Genomic DNA, 26,441 nt, shown 5'->3' on the forward strand with positions numbered 1-26,441 from the left:
ACACGAGCCACATGACATGGAGTTCAGGCTCTGCGATTGCCATGCTGATTAGAATAAACCTGGTTTTGAGTTCTAAAAGACGCCTGGCACAGGTCCTGCTTACATCTGTTCTCAACAGCGTCAAAAGCCATGAATAGTATCACAAAAGAACAAAGCTGCTGCAGAAAATCTACAATGTCACCATGTGGCTCATAACACTTGGGATCAGACTCCACTTGAAAATTATAATTCCGGCTGTAACTTGCATCCTTTGCAATTCCTAGTGTTTAGGAGAACTTCCGAACTACACTCTTTGGAAATACCACCGCTGACATTGGCTGAACAAGGCAAACAGACAAAAAAGAGGTTTGCACCATTTTGAAGTGTGCTCTCTGCAAGAAAATGCAAGAACTTGCTATATAGACAAGATAAAAACACCTGATTGTAGCCCCTTTAAACTAAAACAGTGGTGTCATACCTCATTGCAAGTAAAGCTGGCTGCAGAAACGATATCTCAACGAATCAATCACGATGCCTCTCTCACCATGGCACGAAGTTCAGGATTGCCGACAATGCCCACAGCTGTCTTAAAATCCTTGAGGAGCTCGTCCAGGCGTTGGATGCACCGAACGATAATACCTTCCTGCACAACCGTCAGCTGCATGATGTGTGCGAAGTGCTGCATTGTAAGCATAAAAAAGGGTGCTACAATCAAAAGTTTGTAGCAACGAATATCACCAGTTGCATCTTGTTTGCTTAGAACCTTTGAACTTAAGTCTTCAAGAGCAGCACATTAAACACATAAAAAAAGTGACAGGACGGTTACCGCAAGACATTGAGTGACAGCTGTTAAGGTATTGATATTTTACAACATGTTGAGGTAGAGGATGCGAGAGCAACTTCATATCTGTACAGTTCAAGAACGCTCTTTTTTAGTTTTCCACACATACTCGCTACTCATCTAGCTCCCCTCTCTGGTCCGTCGCTATAGGCGCGCGACTCTACCATCCACTCTCCTCATGTGGCACATTTTACAGCTGTTGCCGCAGATGGACCATGCTAGGTTCCTCCACTCTGGCCATACTCTCCCTCCTCCTTCCATGGTAATCACCCTTCCGATGGTTCCCATGGTAACCATACTCCGGTTATGCATTTCTATGCTCTCACCATACCCTCCTTCTATGGTAACCCTTCTCCTTTTAATACTAGTGCAACTACCATCCAGGTGGTTCCCGTAGCAGCCACCCTCTGGTTTCACTTTACACTTTCCCCATACCTTCCTCCTTCCATGGTAACCACCCTTCAAGTGGTTCCTATAGTAACTCCTTCCAATAAAGCTTTCCTATGCTCTCGCCTTATCCTCCTACTTCCACAAAAACCATCTTCTGGTAGGCGGTTCCTCCGCTCTTGCCACATCCTCCTTCTCCCACACCAACTACCTACCTGGCGGTTCCTGTGGTAATCACCGTACGGTTATGCCTTCCTTCACTCTCATCATACACTCCTCCTTCCAAGTAACTACCCTCCGGTAGGTTCCTGCGGTAACCACCAACCGCTTGCACCTTCTTACGCTTTCGCCATACCCTCCTCGTTCCACGGAAACCATCTTACAGTTGGTGATTCCTCTAACCTCGCAATACCTTTGGTTACAGTGGTAACCGCCCACTGGTTATGCATTTCTCCACTCAAGTTATACCACCCTCCTTCCAAGGTAACATCCTCTGAGTGGTTTGCATGGCAACACACCCGTCGGTTATACCGACTACTACAGCTACTATGACACAAAATCCAGGAACGGGTGCTTAACAGCTGTCACTGAAAAAAACAAAAACTTCCGCATGCTTTCCCAATAAAATCTCAACCAAGGGCAAGAAGAAATTGAAATTGATGAATTTTTATGGCGCAAGGGCAGGCAGCTTTGGACAAAGAGCGCCATGACACAAGGTAATTTTCATTGCACAATGTGGGGTCAAAGACCCATTTCCCAAGCATTTCAAGCTAAATATGCCGAGCACCAGGCAGGGGAAACTTTTATCCACTGTATCATCGATGGGTACCCGGCAGCACTGGGGATCGAACCCCGCACCTCCTGCATGCGGTGCAGATGCTCAAACCACTAGGCCACCGCTTTTGGTGCAAAGGGAAAGAAGAGTGAAACTTTTCCAAGGTTGCTATTATCTGAATTAACATTGATTATTAAAGGTACACAATAAACAACATGTTAGAAAGAAGAATGCAAACGGAATGAGTGCTTCGCCACATTTGTGTGCAAAAAAACTGGCAAATATGCACGACTAACCGACTTGTAAGTCTATCCCCTGAAAGACAGACATGAAAATACAGTAGAACTTAGATGATCAATTCCTAGCTGTTACTTTATCCTGGTATGTTATTTTTAAAATTCTACCGAACTACGGCAAACATACATGGCTCTGGCGCACAGCCCACACGCTCTCATGCACTATATTCCCACTTGATACATCACTGTTCCTAAGTATCCCTGCATCTTATGCTGCATTTTTGATGAAGCAATGAATTTAGCAGCAGAAGAAAACTGTAGCCAAATGAACAAAAATCGTGCGCAAAACAGTCTTCAATCTTATGGGCACAAACCTCCTAGTTGCTTGACATAAATGAAAGATTGGGCAGAAATCGTGAGGACAGAGAAAACAACCCGATGTGAACTTTCTTCACGAGATGACAAAACCGAATGTTTTTTTCCCTTCTACCAGTGATGGGGGAGGGTGTTTACTGTGTTCCACTGTTATTTCACTGTCTCGAGACAAGTTTAAATAAAGAAACAAAGCGATACATCAATGACCAACTATGTGAGCAAAACGAGGAAAACGAAGAAATAGGCCAGAAATGCTGCAATTAGCCATCTCAAAATCCAATGCAGAGATCATAAATTCCACATACTTTCAATAAATGAATTGTAGTAGCCATGACCAAGACTGCCTTACTAAGGGATTGCACAAGCATTAATAGTGTTGGCAGGCAGGCCAGAATGAAAACAAGCAAACGTGCATCAAATTCAAAAGTTTCTTTGTTCGGGCACACTTATGCCCTCAAGCAGAAATTAGCTCAGTGGCAGCGGTAGCAGTAAGTGCACCATTGCTGGCAGGGTTACTTTATAGAAACAAAAAGATCCTCCACTGACGACGTATGATGACACTGCATCCCCTACAATGACACTACACCCACTACAATCACACCTCACACAAAGATATATTCAATAACAAAGTGCCGCAACTTTGAGATGATGCTGCCACCTTCCCGCATGGCCCGTCTCTTGGTCTTGTCTTGCCAGGTGTCACTGCCCTAGGAAATTGACTCTGTTTTCATCTCGTGTCAAGTACTGCAGCACTAGTCAACGTAGCAAATTGGTTACATCATGGTGAACCACAGCAGCATCTTCGTTATATAGAGTACACAAATACAAACGCTTCAATGGGAACGGCATTAGGTAATTAGGAACCTTTGTAACATCGAGGAATTCGCTACATGGAGGTTAATTACATCCAGGTTTAACTGTATTAAATGCCATTCAGAAACACTGCGAGGTTTGACAAGTTCAAATGAGCAGAAAAACGATTTTTAAATGCTAATTTGAGAACTTACTTGGAACAACAAAACTGCGGTCGAATCGGATAGAAAATGCCATTCTCAAACTATTCAAAATTTTGACTATTTACACAGCCCAATTTGAATGACAGAGCTTGCAGTATAGCACATGCAAACTGCATGCAGCAACAATGCAAAGCCAACCTGCCCATTTGTAAGCACTTCCTCAGAGGTGGTGGCGAAATCTTGAACCCAGCGCCTACCAACAGGTGTTGTTAGCTCACTCTGCAGTGTTCAGTTTACGCACCACATGATTACCACACTGCACACTACAGCAAAGCTCCAACTGATGGGTGCTTTGCTGCCTGCAGAAATTGTGAGTGTATTGCAATGCATGAAGTTTTCTTGGCATTTCACACTGCTGCATTCTCCTGGCACTTAAATTTCTCACATGAAAAAAAAAAAATAACAGAATCATGCTTTACTTTCTTTTTATACACTAACACATCCTCCAATAGGAAAGCTCACAAACTACAGCAATTTTTGAAAATTAGTGTATGTGGTTTTGGTACTGTATGGTACTGTAGATAAACTGCTTAATAAAAGCGATTTTACAGACTTTCCAAAGCTAGGCCTGAATTAAACAATGCTGGTGTTCAATACAGTGAAAGCTCGTTAATTCGACACTCATTAATCTGGAAAACCAGACAGTTGAAACTGCCGGCTCAGTCTCAGCCAATGCCTCTGTAATACAGTGGCTTCAGATGCTCACTGATTCAGATGCCACAGGTCTCGCACCGGTTAATTTGAATGGGCTTCCTGGGTGGCTGTGTTCAGGTATGACCAGCGCGGCTATAGATCTTCGAAATAGTCCTACTCAAACCTTGAGTTCCATGCTGCAGAGTCACTTGCGCACCCCTCGCATGTGCATGACGGCAGGCGTGACAACAAACGAACAGCCCATCTCCATGTACAATACGACCGCTTAGTTTCAGTTCCGCTTTTCTGAGCTTCGCGCCAGCCCACAGCAACAGCGGCTCGACCATCCAGCATCAGCCAGCCAACCTAACCCAGCTGAGCACCATTTCAAATGCTGATTAGCACGCTGATGGCGTTTTCTTTCCTTCTTATTTTTACTCGCTGCTTCGGCACCACTGTGCCATTTCCTTCGCTTCCGTACACGCGGTTCCGTTCTTTCACTCCACCGAAACTGCGCAGTCATCACATGCCATTCGCAGTTTGTGCGGCAAAGCCTCCTCACACGCAACGTTGCTACTTATGATGGGTGTGATGCAGTAGTAGTGGAGTTCCACCACATCACACCGTGAAGGATGCAGGAGGTCTTTACGAGTTTGGAGCAGTTCTGCTTCAATCCTTCGACAGCATGACACAATAAAGCATTGATGGAAATATGAAAAACAGTCATTGCTGCACTGTTTTTATTTCAAAATCAGGTACCCATTGCCTAGCATTTCATGAAATAAATTTACTACGATGCAAGCAGTTCCTGACATTTTTTCAGGGTCATTCAACAATTCAAGCTTTCAGATAATTCAAAGATTTTTTCCTCTCCCTTGAATTCAAATTAATGAGTCTTTGTTGTATACCATATAATGGCAAGTGGTCACTTTGCAATTCAAAGAAACAGATCTTACAGAAAGTACCCACCATGCCCTTAGCCCAGTGGTAGACCACATTGTACAGACCAAAGCTGAATTGCTCTAAAAACTGTTCCGAAGGTTCATCAAAGCCACTTTCACGCTGCACATGCCCAATCTTCACGGCAACCTCTACAAATTTTTCTATTGCCTGAAAAGAAAACGAGAGACTGAATTTAGAAAAAAAGCAATACTTTTGCAAAAACAAAATGCAAGTAGGTCATGCAAGTAACAAAGAATTTGTCCAATAATGCATCAAGGCTACTACTACAATATCATTATAGTGTGTCACACAAGACAATTTTCTGCATAAAGTTAATTGGCAAAGGACAGAACAACCTCGGTCTGGTTGTAAAAGCTCTAGTAATTCAGGGCTTGATGAAATTGCTTGATACCACATGAAGATTCACAAAAAGGAAAGGCAAGAATGTCACACATCATTAAAGGTACTGAAAACAAACCTGCCACAAGAAGCAACCTTTAGCATCCATATGACAATGCACTAAAATGTCAAAACAGACTGTTAACTTGGCACCTCGGATGCTCTCATATTCCTGTTGTTGTGCACTACAATTAAACTGTAACTATTTCTTGCTTTGATAACTTTTTATCACTGACAGAGAATGAATTTATATAATTTTGTTTTAATAGGCAAAGTTCTTTAGTTTTGTAATGCACCATGCCACCAATTTTTTTAGCGAATGAATGCAAACACATGCAGAATTCTATTGTGTTCAAAGTTGCTTACAACAATGCAAGTTTTCCAAAAAGTTCTGTCATGGATGTACTATAAAGCACGTCTGAGAAGCGTGGCACATCGGTCCACAGATCCCCAGCAGCATTTGCCACAAGTACAATAACTGAGTTTCTCTCAACTTGTGAGCTCAAGTTCACCATCAAATTTGTTCGCTTTGACTTTGCATGACTATCTGCCATTACCACCACACAACAGTGACACACACAATCTACTCTCCCACTGTAAATTCCAGTCCACCCTTGTGAAATAGGTACAGGAATGGCTACCTGTTTCGGTTTCTCAGTAAGTTGGTGCTAACAGTGAGAAGTGCATGACAAATGCAGGTGCAACCAACAATACATACTAAGAGAGCCCACCAAGCCAGCACAGAGGGCCTGAATCAAGCCACTGCATTCCTGTCCCCTCTGTGCTTTCCCAACTGAGGGGTAGAATTTTGCCTTTGAACACACTCAAGTGTTCACACTAGCTGATAGTACCTTTTCTCAGAGAACTGTCTTAGCCTACTGAAAACAGCAGCAGCAATCCACTCTGCTCTACTGATTCGGCTTCAAGCAATACGAAAGTGAAGCATATGACTGTGCATGCAGAAAGAACTGCCAGCAGGGGTGTATGAATGAAATATTTTATTGGAAATAATAAAAATTGGTTGCAATTTAAGCAAAATATTTTTAAATACAAATACAGGTAGTTTAAACTAAAAACAAATTTTTTCACAAGACATAGCTATGCAAAAAAATGTATTTAACATAAATTTATTTCAGTTTCCATCAGCAGATTTATCATACCATAAGGCCTACCAGGTATTTAAATCACGCGCAAAATGTGATGTGGCACTCAAGAAAGCAAAGAAGGCTAGGCTCACCAACGAAGACATAGGTTTCAATGGCAATGACCACGACAATGGCTCAGCACCTGTATAAGTCAATGAACATCTTTGTCCCGCGCTTAAACGGCTGCTTGGTCTGGCCAGCAAGAGGAAAACAGAACATAAATGGAAACCAGTGTGGTCGTTCAATGGCAAAGTATTTGCGAAGCAGACAGAAACCTCTAAGATAATACAGATTGCGGGAGAACACAACCTTCCAAAGATAAACTTACTTTTAAAAAGCGCATTCGCCGCTCAGTATGGACTATCAAGCGTTTGCTCTATCTGAATCCGTTTTCCCTCCCCTTTTTGACGAGCACATCTGTCCTACATTTGAACACCCGCTCGGCAATGAACAAAGATGACGCTATCAATAGCCTTTTAAACAAGTTTAGCTTTAAATTTAATACAATTATGTTGACTGAAACATGCTATGACAAGGGCTGCAATACCCTTAACCTGTATGGGTACAGAGGTTTCTTTGTTAACCGTACAGATAGAAGAGGTGGTGGTACTGCAATCTATACTGATGCATCTGAAAATAATGATATTTTGCCTGAATATGCCAAAGTGACGACTGTTGACTATGAAATGTTGGTGTTACAAAGCAAGGATGAAATCCTATCTGTTGTATACCGCCCTCCCAGTGGCAACTTGTCGTGCTTTCTGGAGTTTTTGGAAGAATTTTTGGAATATGTCTCTGAAACCAAAATGCAACTAAGGTGTTCTGGAGATTTTAACGTTGATATTTTAGAAGACAGCAACACATTTTTCGATTTCACCACAAATCCTCAACTGGTTTTACCAACATTATTCCTACAGCCACTCGCGTCACATTGTCAAGTACATCGGCACTAGATCTAATTATCACCAACATTGAAACAACCATCCACCGTGCCGGCACAATTCCATGTGATGTAAGCGACCACTGCTCTGTATTTATGTTCTATTCCAAGTACGCAAACGGCAGTAACGTGAAAGTTCGCGATTCTTTCTCCTTTCAGTGCATTACACCTGATGTAATGGAATCGTTTAAAAATGAAATAAGTACTTGTGACTGCTCTTTTATTTGAAAAAACATGCGTTGTTGAGGCATATTTTGGTTTTATTGAAACATTTGTGGGCTGATACGGACATTTCCCTTTTAAAACAGGCACTTGGTCAAAGAAAATAAAATGCCCTGGATCACGCGATGCCACATGAGAATGATAACGCATAAAAACCGCTTGTACCATTGCTTCCTGTGCATGCGTTACCCATAGTCTTTTCAGGAATTCAAAAAGACGTGAAATAAACGCCGAGATCAAACGGGCAAAGCATGTGTATTATCATCACCTATTTGCAGATACATTGACACGTGTACTTATCTTTATCGGGCGACCACGTTTCGCCGCCTAACAAGTGGTATCGCACAGCGCGGGACGTGCTTGCATGTATCCGAAGTTTCTGGCAAGTCATCGATGCTTCTATTCGCTGTCTGTTGGAGCCGAACTTTATGTTATCTGATTTCATCGCCTGACGCGAATGGTGTAGAACTTTATGGAAGGCACACGGGTCCCAACGATTAGTCTGGAACATTCGACGACTGCTATATAACAGCCGACGCGCTTAACCCACGGATCAGTTTTTCGACGATCGCCGACCGTGTTCGCCGCTACCGTTGTGGCTGTAAGTGTAGCCCCTTTTGTGGGCACAGGTTCGCCCAATAAAAGTTACTTTTGTCTTTCACAGTATTGCTACTGTGTTCTGCAACGTCACCACCACGTGACATCTGGTGGAGGTGCTTTTTTTTTTTTGTTCATGTACCGGACGCCCACGACAAGCCGTGATCCAAGCCCGGACCGCAAAGAGAACACCAACGTAGTCCCGGACAATCGAGCAAGCCACCGTCTTCAACAGCTGCCCCCGGAGCACGGACTTCTACCTAAGAAGACCAAGAAGATTGTGGCCAAGGCAACCCCAATGGCAGCCCCAGCGTCCCCCATCGTGCTGCAGCAGCCCAGGGAACCACCGATGTTCTGCTGTTCCACATTTGAGCACCCGGAAAGCTGGCTGGAAACGTATGAGAGGGTCGCTACGTTTAACAGCTGGGCAAGCGACGACAAGCTGCGACATGTCTATTTCGCATTGGAGGACGCCGCCAGGACGTGGTTCGAGAATCGAGAAGCCACCTTGACGACGTGGGACCTGTTCCGAAGCAGCTTCCTGCAAACATTTACAAGGGCCCAGGGAAAAAGCGAGCCCAAGCTAGCTTTTTTAACATGCAGAATTAATTAACATGCAGAAAACCAAAGCAATGTTCAACAGTCTAGCAAGGGAACAGTAGTTCACAATTGGCAGCGAGGAGCTGGAAGTGGTGAAGGAATACGTTTACTTGGGGCAGGTATTGACAGCTGATCCGGATCATGAGAGGGAAATAACTACAAGGCTAAGAATGGGGTGGAGTGCATATGGCAGGTTCTCTCAGATCATGAATGGCAGTTTGCCAATATTCCTCGAGAAAAAAGTGTACAACAGCTGTATCTTACCGGTACTCACCTACGGGGCAGAAACGTGGAGGCTAATGAAAAGGGTTCAGCTTAAGTTAAGGACAACACAGCGAGCCATGGAAAGAACAATGATAGGCGTAACGTTAAGATACCGGAAGCGGGCAGAGTGGGTGAGAGAACAAACACATGATAATGACATCCTCAATCAAGAGGAACAGATGGGCTTCGGCAGGGCATGTAATGCGAAGGCAAGATAACCACTGGTCCTTAAGGGTATCGGAGTGGATTCCAAGAGAATGCAAGCATAGCAGGGGGCGGCAAAAGGTTAGTTGGGCGGATGACATTAGGAAGTTTGCAGGCATAGGGTGGGCGCAGCTGGCAAAGGACAGGAGTAATTGGAAAGACATGGGAGAGGCCTTTGCCCTGCAGTGGGTGTAGTCAGGCTGATAGTGATGACGATGATTACGATGCCCAAGGTGGTTACTGAATGTTGTCATGACACATTCTAAGCTGCTGTTGTCATATGAGTCATTCCATGCCAAACACACCAGAGTTTATGTTCAACTTTCCTCCTTTTTTTCAAAAAAATTTATGGCTCTTTGTCGTACTGTTGAGAGAAATTTCTCTCAATATTTTTGGCAACAAAAATTGTCCGCTTATATGACAGCACATTGAATTTTCCAGACAACTGCAAAACATTTACAAAAACTTTTTCTGAACAATGTAGAAGCTTTAAACTTTGGTTTCAGCTAAGAATAAACTGCCAGCAGAACGGTTCGAAACCGGTTCCACCGCCATTTCCACCGTGCTAGTGCGAGGTGCTCAGGACAGTCCGGTGAACAATATGGCAGCACCCAGGGAGCCCTCATTGCAAAGGTCTATTCAGACTTAGAATTCCACAGTGGGGTGGTCCAAGTAAAAATACAAAATGCAGCTTATTGCATAGATAATATAACTAATCACGCCCAGCGATTTTCACTGGTTTTTTTTAGGCGAGAAAAAATTTTTGAAGTTGAATGTCATCCCTGCCAGTGATTGTTGTCCTGTAATATCGCTGTGCTACACAAGGCAGCAGCGCTGCTGAAAATCCTAATCTGCGATGTACTCACACGTTCCGTTCAAGCCCCCATACCCTGATCGTAGCCAGCATCAGCGCTTCTCACGTGCTGTTCACAGGAATAGTGGTGCACGGTGTCAAGTTATCCGGGCATCCGGCGCAGCACATGTAGGACCATGTATTGCCACCCGAGGTTCCGCTTTGCCTTCTCTAATGCCCTCGCTACCCTAGCCTGGAGCCAACACATTTCACTGAGCTCCAGAAATATGTAACAGCAGTTATTCGCCTGAGACAGCAGATGCAATACAGCCCTTATCCCCAATACAAAATAAGGCAATTTGCCGTATCAGTGCAGCATCCAGCGCAGTCAGGCACTGGGGTGTGTTCTTCTACATAATATTAAAGGATACAAGTCAAGATGGCAGCGGCAAACACCCCTCAAAGGAGGCCCTCCAGCCAATTGTGTCGACAGATTGTCATGACATCGCAGTTAATCCCATCTCATGAAGGCACTTGCCAGTCCCCTGTGATTTCATGCAATGCTCGTGGTCAACTATTTATGGCAATGTAGCAGAGGCTAGGCAGAAAAGAGAAGGAGATCGTCCTTTGTCCCTGAGCCATGGCGAGTGAGCTTCTCAGCACTAGTGACCCAGCACCCTCTATCCAACTTCCCCCTTCACCCCTCTGCACCCCCGAGTCCAAACAACGAACAACCCACTACCCACAGCACAGGAACGTTTCCTTTTCTTTCCTGCCTAGCCTCTACTGCTTTGCAAGCGTGAAGTCATGAGAACAGGCCGGTGCCAATCGGCTGGAGGGACTGCTCTGTGGAGCATTCGCAATTGCCTTCTTGATTTGTATGAGACTATAGTTAAGGTGTTAATAATAAATTTGCTCATGCCACAGGTTCAGCCATTGTTAACATCTTAAAGTCGCCCGAGTAAAAGTGAGAGATAATACGATGGCCATCATGAGTTAATAGATCGTATTCCAGAAAGTTTATTGCAAGCTTTTTTTTTTGCTATGAAATAATAAATTTAAAGTCCACTTTCTGAAACAACATACTATTAGTCGACATCTACAGATATGCATGGAAGTAGCAAGAAGGCTGGTTATTGCGACGACTCCCAAGGCATGCAAAACAACTTTTCTTCACAGTCAAACTAAGCAGCGTATGACAGTCAAAGAGCTACCTCACAGTGTGCCTAGACAGCTTTGGTGCCAACACTTCTCTTTACTGCACCAAGTTTACTCAAGTGATGCAATTAAGCTGACACACTGCTAGTGATGGCAACTGAAGTGATGGCCCATACACGTTTTATTGCCAAAACAGAGCCTGCGGAGCGTACTTATCTGTTAACTGCTGCAGAGCACTTACCACGAGAACTGGCACCTCGGAAAATAAATTCTTAGCTGTAAGCTGAGCGAGTGAGTAATTCTGATAAAAGGAGCTGGCACGAAGGCCTATTTATGGGAAAGGATGGCCAAGAGATTACATTTGACAGGTCAATGCCTACCTTGCAGTGTGGGTCAGGCCCAAGCATGGTTACTTGGTGTAGTCCGTTCATGGTATGTGGTGATGTGTCTTGAGGTGCTATTTCCTGACTTTGTGGTAGCCAGGGCAGTCCCCCAGCATGTGTTCTACAAAAGGCGGGCACCCGTGTTACACTTTGTACACGTGACTGTTGTTGCTTAATCACCGCAGTCTTTCTCCAGGTTGTCATTCTCGTGCGTGAGAAGCTCTTGGCATGTGGCTTTCTTAGGGTACTGCCATTTGGCAATCATGCCAGTAGTGAGTGCATGTCCTGTGCGAGCCTTGTGCTCCACAAGGAAGCTGAAGGGATTGTGATTAGCTAAACTCTGCACCGCGAGGGCAAACTGCAAGCTATACAGGCCAAAAAACAAGACCAGATTTGCTATATGAATGTGTGAACATGGCACCTGCATTCAATAGTGGTACACAACCCTATGGGACAAGACCAAGCACATATACTACGACTGAGCTCGAATGTTTACTTCATCAGGAAGGAAGCAACTTGATTCTTCAGCCCTCCGGGGAGGGGGGGCACTTGGAAAGCAGAGTACAAAATGGCCAATGCTTGCCTATTAGTAACTAGCGAGAGCATGCCACGCAGTGCAGTGGCATTACAGGACAACAATCACTGGTGGTGACGCCATTCAACTTCAAAAATTTTTTCTCGTCTGAAACAAAAAAGGCTCCAATAAAAATCACTAAGTGCAATTAGAGTTTTATTAGCTCTGCAAGGTGCCACATTTTGTATTTTTACTTGCACCATCTTACTATAGAATTTAAGGCTGAATACGTGGCAAATCGCTCTTTTTGCCACTGGAATTTTTTCTTTTTCAACGTTTTTGCCAAGTATACATGTCCCACACAGCCAATGTAACATTTTAGATTGCTCACGAATGTCACATACAATTTTTGAAAAAATTGTAAGCATGATACTTTCTGGCCTAAACTGAAGAACTGAAAAGTACATAAAAGTTTTCCGCCCGCAGTTTATTCTTCACTGATACCAAAGTGTAATGCTCCTACATTCTTCAGGAAAAATGCTGAGCATAGAACAAATTTTTGCAAAATTTTTACTGAGAACTGGTTTTACACCCATCTGGAAAATTCAAAAAGCTGTCACATGAGCAGAACATATTTTTTCCAGAAATACGGAAGGAAATTACTTTCGATAGAGCAACAAAGAGCCATGAATTTTCTAGAAGAAATCAGAAAAGGTTGAAAGCAAACTCTGGTGTGTTTGGTGTGGAACGACCCATGTGCGACCCAAGGGCCAACCTGTTCGTTCTTCCTTTCGTGAAGCCAACCTCCTCGTCCCCTACGCTGGCATCCCGAGCCTTGCGAATGACGTCAGCTGCCAAACCTTCGCAAAAGGCATTCCATCCGTCCTTCATTCTGACTCACAGGTGAAGGGCGGGTGTAGCCAATGCGCTGTACCATATGCTTCTTGCACGCACACTTTCAGTCGCGCCTTTCGTATTCGCATATTCATTCAGGACCCACAAAAACAAGGTGTTTAGTTTCTTGTCCCAGTTCATGTATGATTCAGCATGTTCTGTGCATTGTGCCATGTCGTACAGCCTTCCCCTCGTTCGCACACTTGGCCGCTCCTCACAAACACTGCTCCTCGCTTGTCATTCTAGTTTACACCACTGCTGTCCTGGTTTTCCTTGGCCCGAACTTAGGAACAGAGAAAAGACACAAACACACAGAAGTAACACATAAACACAGAGAAGTGCCCACGCGCACAGACTTCCTTCCAAGAAAATGCCAGACGGTTCCTGGGTCCGCGCTTTGCCGTGCGTTTTGAAGAAAAGGAACTCCTGCCCCTCCGGTCGTAAAATTGTGAAAAGGCCTCACGTAAACGAACATACAGGCACAAAAAGGACACTCACTAACTAGGGGTGACACTGAAGAAAACATATATATGAAAGGATGCTCTCACTAACATGTTGAGGTAGTCGAGCTGATCGGTCTCTCGATCGTTCAGTGTGTAAAGAAAATGCCTCATTAATGTTTAGTCGTTGGTTGTGCACACTGCGACTGGAGTCAAACCATGATTTGGTACAAATTTCCAAAAGATTATGCCTTCAGCCATATCTACAAGCCAAAAAACAACAATTTGGGCGAGGAAAAACAAATAAAAAAAGCCCAAAGAAATACCACAAGGCACCCCCCCCCCCCCCTCTGCCCTAGAACTATCCTGAGCTTATTTGAGCAACGAAACTTCAGGACAGCATAAAAAACAAAACATACAAGCAGATACAACAATTTAAAGAAAATATCAATCTTTGGCCAGTTTTTTTTTAAATTTCAAAGCTGCATGACCCCTTTACGTCGTCATGAAGCATTGTAAAGTGGCAAAGTATCACCTTACTAGCAGAGTGACACCAGAGGTTGCTATCAGAGGGGCACATCAGAGTGCAACAAGACGGCTCATGAGATGCATGACTGGTAGCTTGGCCTAAAACCTGAGCGGAGCAACTCTTCCATGCTCTGCTGCTGCAGTGGCTCAGTGGTTATTGTGCTTGGCTGCTGACCCAAAAGATGCGGGTTTGATCCTGGCTGCAGCGGTTACATTTCGACGGAGGCAAAATGCTAGAGGCCCGTGTGCTGTGCGATGTCAGTGCACGTTAAAGAACACCAGGTAGTCAAAACTATCCAGAGCCCTCTACTACGGCGTCTCTCATAGCCTGTTGCTTTGGGAAGTTAAACCCCATAAACCAATCTACCATCTTCCATGCTCCTTCACAACCCCCAAAGACGAAGCGTTGAGGAATGCTGCAGTAAACGCAGCATGCTCTTGATGAGAAATAGCCTGCTTAGCCCTCGTGCATCACTTTAAAAGAGCACTGCAAGCACCGTGATGAGCCCGAACACTATTGCAAACCTAAGCCACGAAATTGAACCTACGCTACAAGAGGCAGCACACTAGACATGCTACGAGATGACGCTGCCTGGCCTGCTCCAAGGCTTTCGTTTCTGTTGTCTGCTTTTTTCTTGACACCTGTGGCATAAAATATGCAGTTTCTAGGTTCTCACAGATGGAGTGTGTGTAGGATGAACGTGGTCGTGGCAAAACAGTGTACAAAAACCACAGCTTCACGTGTTCCACCACCTTCCACAGAGGCCGTTCCATCCCCGCATCTTTTATTGTAGCAATCGAAAGTAGGAGCACTGACGCCCATTCACTTTCATCACCGGTGTGTTCATAACTGCCTGTCAAGTGCATTGTGGCACAATGCAGTAACATGCTGCATGGTGCTGCATGTCATATTGCGATCCATGAATGCACAGCACCTTCTCTCGCTTAGCATCAGCCCATTTCTCTTATACACGGCGTATCATTGCCATGTGTATGCTTTTGCCGCATGCTGGCAGTCGATTTCACGAGGAAAGCACAAGTTAGCTGACGTCGCATGTGGGTCATTCCATGACAAACGCCCCAGGCGTTTCGTTCAACCATCTCCAATTTGCTCAAAAAAATTCATAGAAACTTATCGTATTGTGCGTAATGAAAACCTGAAATATTTTTGCCGAAAAAAATTTATTCGTGAGGTGAGGGCAGTTTCAGTATTTAGAAAAGGCTAGAAATCAGGCACTGCTGAATAATTAATAACAACTTCAAATTTTTAAAAAATACTTCAAAAATTTTTTCATTGACATTTGCACAGATTCTGTCTTTCGATATAATTTAGAGCATGCAGCTTTACATGGCAAAAATATTTTTTAAAAATCGAAAATGTATGAAAATGTACCATTTTTGTCGTCTTTGTTTTAAATATCAGCTTGCTCTCGGAAATTTGGAAATAGCCGTTTTGTTCCCCTAGATGTCTAGTACCTATAATAAATGTTAGAGGTGATGAAACTGCATACACCGAAGTAAAAAACTACTAAAGTAGCAAAAAGTGCGTTTTGAGCGAAAAACACTTGTTAATTTCACCGAGCTGGCCCAAGTAAAAATACAAACAATAACGGGTTATGTAGAACGGTTTATTGCCTTTCATTTCTGAAATTTTTATCGAGGTAATTTTCGTTTAAAGCGAGAAAAGAATTTTTTAAGTTGAGCTCTTGGGCAGCAAGTTGCGTCATCATTTAACTCCTCTTCACCGCAGAACATGGCACCTAGCATGGCACGACACTTATCACCAGATAACTTCGTTTGCTGTCTTTCACTGTCGTGCATTTTTAGGGCTGAAGTTAAAGACGATATTGCGCGACATTTGGCGGATAGTGCAATAAACGAGATCATTTTCGCTTTCAAAGTTCGAGCAAATCCGCTTCGGTGAGGGGCGGCCAAGAGAAGAAAAACAAGGGTATTCAACGTGCTTTCTCACATGGGCCACGAGGAGGGATGACCAGCTGTCATGGCAGGCGTATCACATGTGGTTTATTTATATCCGAAAAGATCGTGGAGAGCGCGCGCCTCGGAGCGCATGCACGTGAAGATGCGAAGTGCACACCGCTGCTGCGGTGACGCGAGACGCTCTGGCGGGGAACGCGGTTCACTCGCATGAAGGTGCTTCGCCAGCATAGTGGCTCGTCTACAGCTGTCGCTGGAGTATTAATGCAGAAATTGCACTGATTAATCAAATACAACAAACACATGATATTGGAAACAACCGGGCATGAGCCTCTGACGGCCACAAGGGTTAGGTGCCACGTGGTGCCACTGCGTCACGGATTGTTTCAACACCGGATCGTTCAGGTCATTTACAGATCCGCATCTCACAAGCGCTTATGCTGGTGATTCCGTCTGTCATGGCCACGACGAGAATGATTGAATGCGACAGAACCGCACCGAACAACTAGCTCACTTGGGCATGAGCCGCACTATCAAACGTTAAGAAAATCTTTCCCCACGAATACCTGTTCGACTACTCAACATTCCCATGCTTGCCTGCAGTGCAAACCTCACTTAAGAATAAGAATTATGGATTTCGCATGGCTACAGTGTCGGCAGTGTCGTGCTCTGCAGTGAAGAGGCGTTGAGAGCCGACGCAACTTGCTGCCCGAGAGCTCAACATTAAAATTCTTTTCTCGCTTAAAAAAAAATCACCTCGATAACAAGTTCACAAATAAAAGGCAAAAAATTGTTCTTTGTAACCCGCTATTGTTTGTATTTTTACTTGGAACACCTCAGGGTGAAATTAACGAGTGTTTTTGGCTGAAAACGCACTTTTTGCAACTATATTTTTTTTACTTCTGTGTACGCAGTTTCAACAATTGTAACATTTATTATAGATACTGGGCATCTAGAGGAACAAAACGGCTATTTCCCAATTTCCAAGAGAAAGTTGATATTTAAAACAAAAAACAACAAAAATGATACATTTTCATACTTTTTTCGATTTTTAAAAAATATTTGTGCCGTGTAAAGCTGCATGCTCTGAATTATATCGAAAGACAGAATCAGCAAATTCAATGAAAAATATTTTTGAAGTGTCTTCTAAAAATGTGAACTTAATACTTATTGAGCAGTGCTTAGTTTCTCACCTTTTCTAAACATTCAAACTGCCCTCACCTCACAAATAAATTTTTTCCGGCAAAAATATTTCATGCTTTTATTATGCACATTACGATAAGTTTCCATGAACTTTTTTGAACAAATTGGAGATGTTTGAGTGACACAGCTGGGACGTTTGGCGTCGAATGACCCATGTGTGAGATGCCATAACTGTTTAGCGCTGTTTGGAAATGCTGCGATGTTTGGCCACGAGTTCAGGTGAATTGGAAATTTTGTAATTTATGAATGCTTGGGAGGTTTGAACACTTCAAATACTAAAATTTCATTGCAAATTGAATAGCACATACTATATGCGAACATTTTAAAACTTTAAACAATCGCACACCCCTCACGGCCAGACTTGAATGAGAAGAGAACAAATGCTTACAGCTTTCATTGAGCGTGGGACGACTGGCTCGCTGTTCGAGCGCTGCTCATAGACGAAGCAGAAGAAGAGGCCCGCCACTTCGGGGGCAACCAGGGTGAGCAGCGACTCCTGAAGCAGCAACTCAGTGAGCATCACTTCATGGCTGGAGAGGGAACGTGCCACATGACGCTTGAGTGTCAGCGTACCACTTGGCTCAACGTAGCCAAGTCGCTCCAGTGCCAGCACATGGTTCCGGTAGTCAGGCATGAAAGCAAGGCTATCCTCCGACAGCTGGCGCTGCAGGTGCCGCGCCTCCTCCGACAGCCTCCGACGCCGATGTTCCTGCTCAAACTGCCCACCCAAGCATTTCACGTTCAGTGCAACTCCAAGCAAGTGCTTGTTCACAGACTGACTTGTTGCACAAATACAAAATCATCAAAAAGTGCAACCTTAAAGGATTACTTAATACGGAATTGTCAACTGTCGACAAGTGACAGTAACAAGTGCCACAATACTGGCTTGCAGCAAGAGCCTATTCAGCAAGGAAATCCCAAGGAAGCGCTTCTGCTATTTGCACGCACGTTTGGCTGAATTCAGAATTGATATAGCATAGCCAAGAACCAAGGAAGCAGGAGATGATCGTCCAGCCAAGAAGTCCTGACTAAGATAGTTATGTGACTAAATTGCATTGAGGGTTCACTTACCAATTCGAAAGGTGCAACAAGTTACTAGATCAAGAGTTGCGATGGAAATTATGCAGCCAAGCATGTGCTTACGCTTGCCTAATAATGTGATGACTACCACACAGACACAGTCTGAATAACACAGGGCAAGCAGTGCTGCTCCAAGTCCTTTTTAAATGGCTTCTAATGGGAAGTAGGAGGCTTGCTACCTAATACAGTTGATACTGTATAATATAAAAACAAGATATATCGAGTTAATGTTTTATTGGGTAGCAGGCACGTAGCCAGGAAATTTTTGGGGGAGGGGCCCAAGGTAATTTTCCAGCTTCCGGGGGGTGGTGTTGAACTTGATTTTGGGGGGTCCCCCCCCCCCCCCCACCCCCCCACTGGATATGTGCTAGTTGGATAGGAGTCAAAACAACTCATTGAAAATCCCATGTAAAAGTTCTAGAGTCCTACTGCATGTGTTTACCTAAACTCCCGCTGAGTGGAACATTAGCTGTATTGAGCAGCATGCCACGTCCCTGCAAGTTATGATTCTTTAATGGAGCTCTTGCGATCATCTTTAGCATGCAGAGCTACATCACTGTGTGGCCTTGGAGAGAAGAAAGCCCAGCCACGTTGGCTGCGTGGCTTAGGCGACCTGCTGGCAGCAGTAGCTTCATAAATGCACTGTGAAGCTGTGTGACGAGGAGAATGTGGAGTGTGACCGGGTGCGCAAGGCAACAAAGGAGGAAGGGAAAACCATGCAAGAGGAATCTAGTTTTATAGCAACAGCTGTTGAGCACCTGTTCTGCATCATCGCAGTAGTAGTAGTATGTAGCAGTCGACGATGTAACCAGTGGGTGTGTTGCTGTAGGAACCGCTTGGAGGGTGGTTACTATGCCTCCGTAACCAATGGGTGTCACTACCGGGCTTACCGGTATATGAAATTTCCGATATATGTACTGAACCATTTCGTGATCCCCGTCGAGTCTAATAAAGCCAAACCCTGCTACAAAAAATTTTTGCTACACCAAGGTGGGGTTAAACCTCAATGTAGGAAACGTTAGTGTAACAACATCCTCGATGTAAGGAAATATTATAGTTTTAACAATTTTGCGTCCATAGAACAACATGCATTTCTAACTTGAATATAACCAAGTTAATTCTGCCACTTTCAACATAACGAAGTTTCACTTACACTACTGGCTCGAAACAAACCCAAGGAAAAAATTGTACCAAGGGCTCAAGAGGCTGAGTGGAGTGCGCACCAGAGCACGCACCAGGGCCCCTACATCAAAGCGGCCCTATCTGGCTTGCAGACAAAAACTTTTGCCATAGTGTAGATGAAAATGTTTAAATGTTCCCTCTCTTGACTGTTGCAAACTGGTTCTACTGCTGCTCCCATCGTGCTAGCAACAGGTGCGCAGGACAGTCCAGTGAGCAATATGGCAGAGCCCAGAAAGCGCTTATTGCAAAGGTTATGGAAAAGCAATGACGATAGTGGTGAGTGCACCAACTGCTGCGCCATCTGGGGTAGTACAACCAAGGCTGCTGAATGTGGTATCGAGCAAATCCACTAGAAGACAAGCGCAGACGTGGCCTGCCAGGCCAGCCTGAAGCTCTCATTGCCTTTAATCTTGCCCAAATTCGGTGCTGCATGCAGCACGCTACCTTTGCTCAGAAGCAGCGTCCCATGTTTACCGTGTTTATCGATCTCCGAACCACAGTAAAAGGACTGAGAGTCACAAATAACAGCACACCCAGCTGTGAAGCCAGACTTATGCTTCACGTCTGACACCTCACTTTGAACTCACACAATGCGTGCACACGCATACGAATGTGCACGCTGGCAATGGAAAGCGATGAGGCACAAAGTGGGCCTGATCTCATTTCATCGGGTGCCGTTGACACATAGGATGAGGGAGGGAGGTTTTTTTATACCGCACCGCTGATGTCGCTTCTTCGTTTCTTTGCCTCCTCCCCATTAGGCAGCGGCATTCATCACCGTCATGTCAACGATATGACAGTGAAACTAAAACTCAAGGCGGGTAGGCTGTCCCCGTCACACGCGTCTATGCTCGATGTGATAGACATGATGAGGTGCTTCGCGAGCAACACGAGCAAGTCTCAGTGAAATCTCTACGAACAATGCGTAACACCGCTGTTCATAGCGAAGATGCCACAGAAACAGAACAATTTCACTGCAAATCAATGACTTTCCTCTGAGTGGGGCCCAACACATTTTCGAGTATTCTTTGCACACTAGGAAATGAATTCTAAAGTAGTGAAATTGCAAAGTAACGAAAAAAACTGGGGATTTTACTGACTTCATTATATCAAGCTTTAACTGTATTTTCAATTCTCCGTCAAAAAACATAAAATAAAGCAATTGCCTTCACAATGAACTATTTTCAGAGCAGGGTTCCACTTCAACATAATTTTTGTGTAAAGGTGAACTTCTTAATTTAGTTGAAATGTAAGAAACAAAATGCCGCCAATTTGTTTATTTCCGCACATCCAAAGGTGCTTAGTGTGTTTATTACCGCATTTGGACTCATCGACGCCCGCCAAAGTCTGTATGCCCTTCAACATGTGACCTTCCATTTCCTGCCCATGCTGAAATGCTCACCACTGCTCTAGAACAGACGGGAAAGTGAAGGTAATGTGACATGTGCACCACGGAGCGACTTAAACTGGTGGGCGTCGTAGCACCAAATATGCGCGATGCTTGAAATGCAAGACACGAAGACCAAACTTTGGTGAGCCACAGGGACAAGGTAATCGCTAGGGGTGTGCGAATATTGAAATTTTCGAATACGAATCGAATACGAATATGAAGGAAAAAATGGCTTCGAATATCTGATCAGCACAAAAAATAAATTCAGAAAAGATAAACAAGCAAACATTGTTGCTCATATTTTTTTCAAAACAGTTTATGGCCTTTGCAACTGAAATAAAGAAAACTAGACTGCCTGAGCACCGAATAAAAAAAATATGTGCGCAGAAATGTATACTACTTAACTGAACAGCGTAGCAGTATCCAACCTGTAATGTGGTCTTGCAAAATGAAATTCATAACATTAGAAGACTGGGAACAGAAATAACATGATGGCTATTAAAACCTCATTATGGCATGATGGCAAGTAAAACCTCTCCACTCGCCCGTGAGGCGAGTGGCGAAGCTCAGAAACCAAAACTACGCAGCCAGGTTATTTTTTTGACCCAGTGACAGAGGCCCTCCGAACGTTGTCACGCCTGCCGTTACGCCCATTTAAGAGGTGCATGGGTTACAGTGCACCATGCAACAGGCGGGATTTTTACAGGATCGCTTGCCCTGTTGTGATACCTCGACTCGCCTGTTCGGGAGCCTCACGCAAAATTCCCAAGTAGGCTTTCCCGCATAGCGTAGTCGACCAAAACAAGATGGTGGTGGTCACACTCGGAGAGTTTTTAAGGTGACAGAACGAATGCCATGGGTGTGGGCATTAATTATATAACATATTACGGAAGGATAAAAAAATGAACGCGCTTTCGCGTTGCAATTGTTAGAAACGGGTCGTCTCCCATCTTGTTCGCAGCACAAGTGGTATGTGAGAAAGCCCACTTGCGGAATTGCGCACGAGGTCAAGCCTAGCGGCATCGGAATGCGATCGGTCCACGTGATAAACGATGGAGAAGAGAACAGGGCCTTTGTATTGTTTTTCTGGAACTTAAAACTCTATATCCAGATAATTTGCCCAGATATTGCGGTTTTGCCACAATCGAATCTACAAAAGTCGGCGCAGTATACAATCGCTCCAGAGAATTCGGAAATGCTTGAATATCAATTTACCGAATATGAATATGAACCGAATATGAAACATATTCGATTCGTATCCAAAATTTGAAATATTTGCACACCCCTAGTAATCGCATTTCGGAAATTTTAAAAAGTGATATGGCTATTATTAACAGCCAGCTACAAATCTGCAATTGCCTTGAGGAACCTAACTGTAATACATCCGAACCTCATTATAACGAAACGGTTTATAACGAACACGGGCAACAACGAAGCTATGGCTATGAAAGCTACGAAGTTGAAGGGGCCCGGTGATTACTTATAACGAGGTTCAACTGTAGTTAATAACAACATAGCCTTTAGAAATAGTTAACCAGCTTACTAGTTAACACGACTGACCTGTTTATTGATGTATGCCAACATTGGTATTGCAATGCCAGAGAACCCATTTTTTTATACCTCAGAAAGCTTATTTCCAAATATTCTGGATCACCTTCGTAGAAACAGCCTGTATACACCCTCACAGCGTATGCCCAAGCCACCAAAATTTGGCAACATACTGAAATGCCAATGAACGAATGTCCGTTGAACTTTTCAGTTTTGCGAACTTTTGTAGAATCCCCACGAAAACCACCGCTTTCCAATGGAAATGAATTTTGAACAAATTTCAGCATACTGCAACTTTCAGTTCAGCACACATTTTGATGAGCAACAACAAAATGCTTCTAAATCAAAATGCATCATTTCGGCAGATGTGAAGAAAATTTTGTCTGCACCGGCATAGTACCACCAGATGAATGCTCACCCTTCCCAGCTCCAATGCTAATTTATAGCAGCAAACAGTACCGCAGCTGCAATCTACAGTGTGTGCTAGCTCTTTAATTTCTCATTCTGGAAGATTTCTGCACAGCTAAAAACCAATAAAAACACATTTCCTTGGTCTGGGCTGCCACACAGAAAAAATTAATGGCAAAGTGGGGTCCAGTTAGCATGCTACCTGCTAGGCTGCACTCACACTTATATGAGCCTCAAACAGGAGGCAGGTGAGGCATTTGTTTTCAAGCAGCTTTTCCTCAAGCTGCTGGCTGCAGTTCACGAAGTCCACAGTCTCCATGGCCGGCAGGTGAAGGTCTTTGACCACATTAAGGACTGGCGGACCACCAGGGTGAGTTTCCACTAGCTCGAGTAGCTCCTGGCCCAGGACATTCCGACACTGTGGTTGTCTGCATAGAATTTTCACATGACCATGGGAAGCCTTGAATCGTTTGAAATAATAAGAAAAGCTACAAGGCATGGTGTAAAATATATAGGTGGGGACACAACATATGAAACACACTGGATGCCAGCGGCCAGATAAAGTCCCACTCATTCACCTCCAAATCAGGCCTGTGATCAAAGCGTCTTGTCGGCAAAGCATTGAAATTTCGCTGGCAGAAACAAGAACATACACGAACTACCTTATTGCCATAGAAATCGGATGCTACCGCGCGACACTTGTTCCTTACCCCTTGGCCAGCCAACTGCCGTTCAGTTCAATCACATGTGTCGTAAGCCTTTCTTTTCTTATTTGAGGAATGCGGGCACTAAACCAGGTGCACAAAACCAGATGCAAAGGATGGGGACGAACAAACAAGCCAACCATCAAGTGAAAGAACAAAAGAACAAGCGAATGCCAGGTGAGGGTTACTGCTTTGTCATCAAGGCGCCGGCTCTTACCCATGCAACAGGTTCAAATAATGCGCGAAAATGAGCCACTTGGCGAAGAGTCATCTAGTAGTGCCTAGAGCAACTAGGAAACTTTATCTGCCAATAGCATGGGTCACTATGTTTCCACCTATATACCGAATGTCCCAGCTAACTAGAGCCAAGGGTTAAAAAATAAACTACTAGAGACAGGCGAGTGAAACCAGTTGCATATTGGTGACAGCCATCTTGCGCACCAATGGCATTTTTTGTTTCAGAATTAATTAATACTTTAAGTTTAATTATCTAAATTAATAAATATCGACTTTAGACAACAAATTGCATTTGAAGAGTTGTCAAGCACCTTCAGAAACCCCCATTCCATCATTTACGATAAGGAAACCCTCACGCGTCTTTTTTCCCAGCTCCAAAGAAAGCCCGCGAAATACAAAATCAACTACGTGACTAACCCGCTTGCACGCCAAGATTGTGCTGCTTTCAAACGTGGTTTGAGCAAACAAAATCACCTGAATCCTTGACTCGAAGGCCTCGCGCCAGCGGCAGCCAGCGGCAGGCTGATATGTTGGCGGTGGTCTCTCGTCTGCGAGAGGTGCGAGTTGCCGCCGCCAACATATTGGCCTGCCGCTGCTGCGGGGCCGTCGAGTCAAGGATGCAAGTGATTTCGTTCGCTCAAACCACGCTTGAGAGCAGCAAGATCGAGGTGCGCAAGTGCATTAGTCACGTAGTTGATTTTGTATTTCGCGGGCTTTCCTTGGAGCTGGGAAACAAGGACGCACGTGAGGATTTTCTTGTGGTAAATGATGGAATGGGGTTTCTGAAGGTGCTCGAGAATTCTTCAAATGCAATTTGTTGTCTAAAGTCAACATTTATTAATTTAGATAATTAAACTTATTTAAAATATTAATTAATTCCGAAACAAAAAATACCACTGGTGCGCAAGATGGCTGTCACCAATATGCAACTTGTTTCACTTGCCTGTCTCTAATAGTTTATTTTTTAACCCTTCGCTCTAGTTAGCTGGGACACCCGGTATATCATGCTGCGCTACAAGGCGCCCCCTGTATTTCTCTAAAACGCAGCAATGCTGTTACTGCAATAACACCACTATGATGTGTTATGCTTATTTTTTCAGAATAAAGGCAACGCTAAGACCAGGTATGTACAAGCATTCATTGACACTATAGCAGCAGACATCAAGCACCCGTAACTAAAGAGGTTGAGGCACCAAATTTTGAGGCTATAAATAGCTTGTTATGGGCTTCCTTTGAACGTAATGTCACCCATGGCAAAGTACTGGATGCAAAAAACACTTAAAATATATTTTAATTCAGCTCCAAAAACTCCTTAGTGCTCTTTCTCACGATCGAGACCTATTGCTAGCACGACATTTGGTGACATATAACCTTAAGAACGATAGCAGTGAATATTAGCAACATCACAGCACAGTAACGTGATGTACTATGAACGGCGATGCACGACATCAGCCAGGTGCTGCACTGGTGGGGTGACTGGCAAATATATGCTGTCACTGATGCATCAGCGAGCACCAGCATCGTTGGCCGAGCGAAACCTTCATGTTGATGAGACGACGACCTGAATAGTTGCTCTTGTCTATACCTTATCTGTATTATTTTTACTACATTTCACGTGTTCACTGTTCGACAATCATCAGTGGTACGAGTAGGCCCAGCAAGTCTGCAGAATTCGTATATCTGCAATGTCGGCGATTGTGGAGAGCAAGTTCACAAGTTTTAGCGAATACAAATGGTCATCGAGCACAGTACTGACAACAGTGACCAGACATGGACGATTGCTCACATCTTAGGACGCACATACATCGATTGGGAAGCATCACTGCTAGGCGGTGTGATCCAGTCAGCGGACCAAAGCTGCAGGCGCACGGCAGCATTCATCAGCGCCGCTCGTAGGAGATAAATTGAGCCATTTTCATTATTGAAAATGGGCGCCGAACATATTTCTAGATAAAACAATTTAAAGTGAAGTATGGACAAATCGGAAAAAGCAGTTACGAGCGAGAAACGCAGGACCTATGCGGTGCCAACAATCTCACTGTGAAGCGTTTCTCAGGCTGACACTCGCACTCATCGGTGATCCATTCAGAGTTATCACACTGCGTAAACAAGCAAACAGACAACAAGCACAAAAGAAAGACACTGCTCACCGTAGGACGAACGTAGCTTACATTACATGCCGAACGGACCCGCAGTTGCTGCCTGTGCACATGCAGCTATATAAACAAGAGTAGTACTAAGGTGAAGTCGTCATCATGGGCACATTTGTGGGGAAATTATGCACTCACGCGGTAAACACCAAATCCTGTAAAATAATCTTGAATTCATTTAGCGATTACATGGACTGCTGGCTAAACAAGCAGTAGAAAAAAAAGCAAGCAGTAGATATCGAAATCAGTAGCCACAGGACCCACAGCAGTCTCATGGTGTGGCTGCGCAAGCAGAGCGAAGTGAAGGCAGAGATGTTGGTCGGTACGGACAGTGAG

At 44.2% G+C, this 26,441-nt stretch overlaps 1 protein-coding gene across 1 annotated transcript; it reads right to left on the bottom strand.

Annotated features, from left to right (window-relative positions):
- Nucleotides 1-505: 505 nt before the first annotated feature.
- Nucleotides 506-25,836, bottom strand: LOC144120296 (superkiller complex protein 2-like). Its single transcript, XM_077652689.1, has 5 exons — nt 25,760-25,836; nt 23,235-23,442; nt 17,795-18,124; nt 5,212-5,352; nt 506-658 (listed from the first exon to the last, which is right to left on the bottom strand). Exons 1-5 carry the CDS (start codon nt 25,834-25,836, stop codon nt 506-508), a joined length of 909 nt encoding a protein of 302 aa, XP_077508815.1.
- Nucleotides 25,837-26,441: the final 605 nt, after the last annotated feature.

This window comes from Amblyomma americanum, chromosome 1, assembly GCF_052857255.1.
Source record: "Amblyomma americanum isolate KBUSLIRL-KWMA chromosome 1, ASM5285725v1, whole genome shotgun sequence".
NCBI classification, from domain to species: Eukaryota; Metazoa; Arthropoda; class Arachnida; order Ixodida; family Ixodidae; genus Amblyomma; species Amblyomma americanum.

Bases quoted from the DNA above. Each gene is read 5' to 3' on its own strand.
- LOC144120296 (XM_077652689.1), bottom strand. From the start codon at position 25,836: ATGAATGCTGCCGTGCGCCTGCAGCTTTGGTCCGCTGACTGGATCACA. The intron at 23,443-25,759 runs GTATGTGCGTCC...AATTCTATGCAG, and splicing joins AGTGATGCTTCCCAATCGAT to ACAACCACAGTGTCGGAATG. The intron at 18,125-23,234 runs GTGAGTGCAGCC...TTGGGTGGGCAG, and splicing joins TGTTTGAGGCTCATATAAGT to TTTGAGCAGGAACATCGGCG.